The sequence below is a fragment of the Pecten maximus genome, unplaced genomic scaffold (assembly GCF_902652985.1).
Source record: "Pecten maximus unplaced genomic scaffold, xPecMax1.1, whole genome shotgun sequence".
Taxonomy (NCBI): Eukaryota; Metazoa; Mollusca; class Bivalvia; order Pectinida; family Pectinidae; genus Pecten; species Pecten maximus.
In genome coordinates, this window is record NW_022980653.1 from 1 (window position 1) to 4,733 (window position 4,733).

Consider the following 4,733-nt stretch of genomic DNA (forward strand, 5'->3'; position numbering starts at 1 on the left):
GATTATCAGGGGAAAGTTCGATTACCCGAGAAGCTGACGTGAATATTTCCTGTATTCCGCCAGGGAAGACGGTAGTCATATATGATTGTACCGCACGATCAGCTGCATCCGTTACGGACTTTAAAGTCGGACTATGTCTGCAGTGATTGAGAGCATTGACGGTATTCCAGCTATGTCATACCCGGATCACTCTCTATTGGAATGCGCTCTGCTACTTCCCGTGAATGTTAATATTTCCAATATGCAGTGTAATCACGAGATTGGTGGTAGCGTGACTTCTGGCACCCGATATAACGCCAAAAAAGTTCCAAATGACTTCCTACTCGGACACCAATACCTACCCAATAAAACGCAACTATTGAACGCCTGGAAAACCATTTAAGCAATAGAGCAGATGTTAATTCTGCATATGACGATTTTGTTGACTTTTTACATCTTAATATGGACAATGCCGGTATGAGAGTCCACGCGAAAACCAACATCGACTCTTCCGTAAAACCGACTACAAAACCATATTGAACGATGAGTTGAAGAGTAAATGGAACTCCGTTGCTACCAAGGAGCGTGCTTGGCTTAGATGTATAGATACTAATAAATCTCAAAAACGCCGTTTGAAGCAATTGTTTTGTACAGAACGGAAAGAATTCGATAAGTTACACAGGAAAGTCAAACGTCAGTTTCAGGCAAAACAAGTGAATGATCTACATGATATATTAGAGCAACCTAACTCAAGGGATTTTTGGAAGGATATCGGGAATATAGGAATCGCTAATCACAGAACTTCACATATACCTCTATTTGTTAAAGATGACGACGGAAACATCATTAGTAACACACACGATGTTCTGGAACGTTGGCGAACAGACTACGAAAGTCTATACGCGCCAAACGACATAGAAGCTACAACGTATGATGATGATCACCTTGAGATGGTGAAGGGTCGTGTTACAAATAATACAGTGCCATTAAACAACAACCAGGATGTATCAAACCTCAACGCACCTATACAACGACAGGAGGTGCTGGACGCAATATGTCGTACCAAAGTAGGTAAGGCGGCTGGAGTCGACGGTATTCCGGCGGAAGTGTTAAAAAACGACGCCTGCGTGGATATCATGTTCTCATTGATCAGCTATTGTTTCGACCATGGAATTGTCCCTGATAAATGGAAGCAGGGTATCATCAACCCTCTTGTCAAACCAAATAGTACTGATCCTATGGACCCTTTGTCTTACCGAGGTATAACCCTATTGTCCGTTCCTTGTAAAGTTTATTGCAATATCCTCAACCGTCGTCTTTCTTCCTGGCTAGAGGAAAATAATATTCTACACGACGCGCAGAATGGTTTTAGGAAGGATAGAAGTTGTCAGGACCACGTGTATTCGCTATACAGCGTCGTGAAAAATTGCATCAACGCTAAACAGTCGACCTATTCATGCTTTATAGACCTACGCAAAGCCTTTGATACGGTCGTCAGGACTGTTTATGGTATAAACTTCTACAGACTGGAATAAAAGGTGAGATTTCAAGGCTGTTTTTGCTCTTTATGATGGTGTTTCTTGCTGCGTGCGCGTCAACAACCTACACACTGATTGGCTATCTGTGTCACGTGGGGTAAAACAAGGTTGTTTAGCCTCCCCAACACTCTTTGCAATTTACATTAATGACTTGATTGAGGAACTTAACGCTTCAGAATTTGGTATTGACATCGATGGTGTCTTGCTTAGCTGTCTCTTTTACGCCGACGACATTGTGTTAATGACGTCATCAGAAGAGGGTCTCCAATCCCTTCTGAACATTGTCTCATCTTGGTGTTCTCGATGGCGCCTTTCTGTTAACGCTGGAAAGACTAAAGTCATGCATTTTAGACATAAAAGTATACCTGCTACTCAGTTTTCGTTCACCTGTAATGGACACTCTCTTGAACGTAAGACCGTTATAAATACTTAGGACTCTGGTTCGACGATTACGCCGATATGAACATCGCGGTGAAAGAACTGTCTAAATCCGCAAGCCGAGCCCTCGGTCTCCTCATCTCTAAGTTTTATAGTGCCGGTGGAATGACTTATTCAGTATTCACAAAGTTATATGAGAGTCTTGTTGAGCCTGTCCTTCTTTACTGTTCCGGTATTTGGGGACAGCCCCAAAGAAAAGAGATAAACAATGTCCAAAATCGCGCTATGAGAGTTTTTATGGGTGCATCCAAGAACACCTCTAACGTCGGCATGATTGGAGACATGGGATGGTTATCTACGCAAAGTAAGCAACACATCGAAGTATTTCGTCTATACTGTCGAGTTAACTCTGTTAATAGTGATCGTTTACTCAATAAAATTCATTTGTGGTCCAAGCGGAGAGACTGGGGGGGTCCAGGGCCTGTGGATTCGTCTGCACTTCGGGCTCACCGCAAACATAAATTCCCAAACAAAATATCGTTCGGATTGAGTCACACCCAAACGAACAACTCATGAAAAACATATCAAAATCTAAAATTAACAAAAAGACAAAACTGGTGGCATTGGCCAAGATGTGGAATGACCGTAGGCAACCCTAAATGACATAAATATACGGAACTTATAGGATATTATAAAGAAGACCTGAATAACCGAGCAAGATTTTGAACTTTCCAATGCCTAGAAGACTTACCGAAGCGCGGCTAACGAACAAGTGAGATGTGGGTAGGTGCACCCTTATGGTAAGAAGACTGGTCGCTACAGAACTAGACCTCCTGCCAATAAAAGAACTACTGGGGGACCATTAAGACGGATAGATATTGTTCCCAAAGTAATCCTGGTGGGGCCCGGTGTGAGGATGGGATCGAACGAAATGCAATTTTTGTGTTGTGTCGTGTAATACATATAAGTGACTTAGAGGTAATCTTTTAAATCAAATGGAACTGAGTGATGTAAATTTTTGAAAAATTGGGATCATATTTTGAAAAAGATTTTAATTTATTATGCACCAAAGATTCAGTGAACTGTCACATTTTTACATTTGCCCAACACTGTATTTTTAATGTCGTAAAAAGACCTTATAAAGAAAAAAAAAAAAAGGATGCATTTATTTAATATACTGAATTAACTTCGTTTCGTTGTCTGTTAATAGCCTTTATAAGGTTCATAAAAGTGGGTGCTATAGTGTAAGACGCATTTTATAATGGATTAGGTATAATAATGTTTGATCACATATGTTGGGGTTTTTTACAGTCCTAAGATATCCCACCATATATAACTTCATGTGATAAATTTAAATAATTTTATGTAGTAGTACTTAGCATGTCCAGTAATGATAAATGATTTGATATTTAAACCATATCTAACCTGATCCACTAAAGGCTGCGAGTATTCATTGAGGGATTTGTGACTGACTTTCGGTAGGGATAAGGCTCCCCACTCTCGTTGCATTCTCTCCATGCACTGTCTTTTGGTACAGAGTGTAGTTATTCAAACCAGTACTAGTCCTAATAGTCAGTTGCATCATTTTAATTATAAAATTATACATTCCCGCGCGTCCATTATGTGCGTAGCAAATTATATTTTAAAAAACCGATAATGACTCGTTTAAGAAACTAAGAAGCTTGGTTACTTTTAGTTTGTCTATTATATATTTCTGGTTCGTATTGATTATGGGTCTGATATTATATGAGTTTATTTAATAGTGTATATAGATTACAAATGTTCTAATTAAGTCATCATAAGCCAAAATTGCTTGATGTCCGGGGAATAATCAATTGTATGCTAATCATCAAATGCTGTTTTGTATATTGATTAGTTAGGTTGTATTAAGACATGTGACACTTAATAAAAAAATATGATTTCTGGATTAATATTTGATTGAACCTATTCACCGAGTTCACAATTGAATATAATGTTTCCGGAGATATGTCCGGACTTCGAAAAACCATTAATTTACACCGTATCATTCGATGTAATCCAGACGTTTACGAATGTTACTAGGCAAGCGCCGTGTCAGGGTAATATAACTTCCACTGTTTCCATGCTTTGGATATCCGAGGAATCGAGCAGAAATTGTCGTTATGGTCAGTCCTTGGACTGGCAACACATAACACTTGAAGCTTATCTTTAGTCATCATTTATATGACCAGCTTAACAACCAGTTTTTCCTGGGTGCCTGGCATGTCACACAGACATTTCGCTTTAATGCGAACCGAACACACCGTTCCGATATTGGGGGGGGTAATTTAGAGCGCAAGGGATCCGAGATCTCGACGCTCATCAGTCTCTGTAACTGGCGGTATAATAACAAGCTAACTGGAGCAACATCGCTTCAACTGCCAGCGAAATTTGTCTAATGATTTTCAACATGCTAATCCTGAGAACGCACGCTGTCCTAAGGACATCTAAATTCAGTGCAACAGAAGTTGCAAATTATTCCCCGTTAAATATCGCGCGATATCGAGGCTACCAAACAACGGTTCAACTATACCAAAAAAAACTTATATTTAAAAATCCTTCGCGTACCCATTTGAGTCGTGTCCAGATGAAAAAGCACTATATATCATAGGTATTATATGCACTATCGTTCCACTGTAAAGGCGCCGTACTCCGATCCGGAACGACATGATTGGCACTTATTTCAAAGTCCAAAAATCATCGAACATCCTCATATAGGGAAAATCTGAGACGTACCGAACGCTGACCTTGGCTCAAAAATCGTGAGGAAATCGATGAAAAAGAGTCCAAAAATTAATAAATCATGTACAAAGCGAATTA

At 39.7% G+C, this 4,733-nt stretch overlaps 1 protein-coding gene across 1 annotated transcript; it reads left to right on the forward strand.

The window, feature by feature from the left end:
• Nucleotides 1–461: 461 nt before the first annotated feature.
• Nucleotides 462–1,514, forward strand: LOC117319595 (the record flags this gene model as incomplete). The annotated part of the gene is made up of 1 exon (XM_033874375.1): nt 462–1,514. A coding segment is annotated over one exon (1,053 nt), but the record flags the coding sequence as incomplete, so codon positions are not given.
• Nucleotides 1,515–4,733: the final 3,219 nt, after the last annotated feature.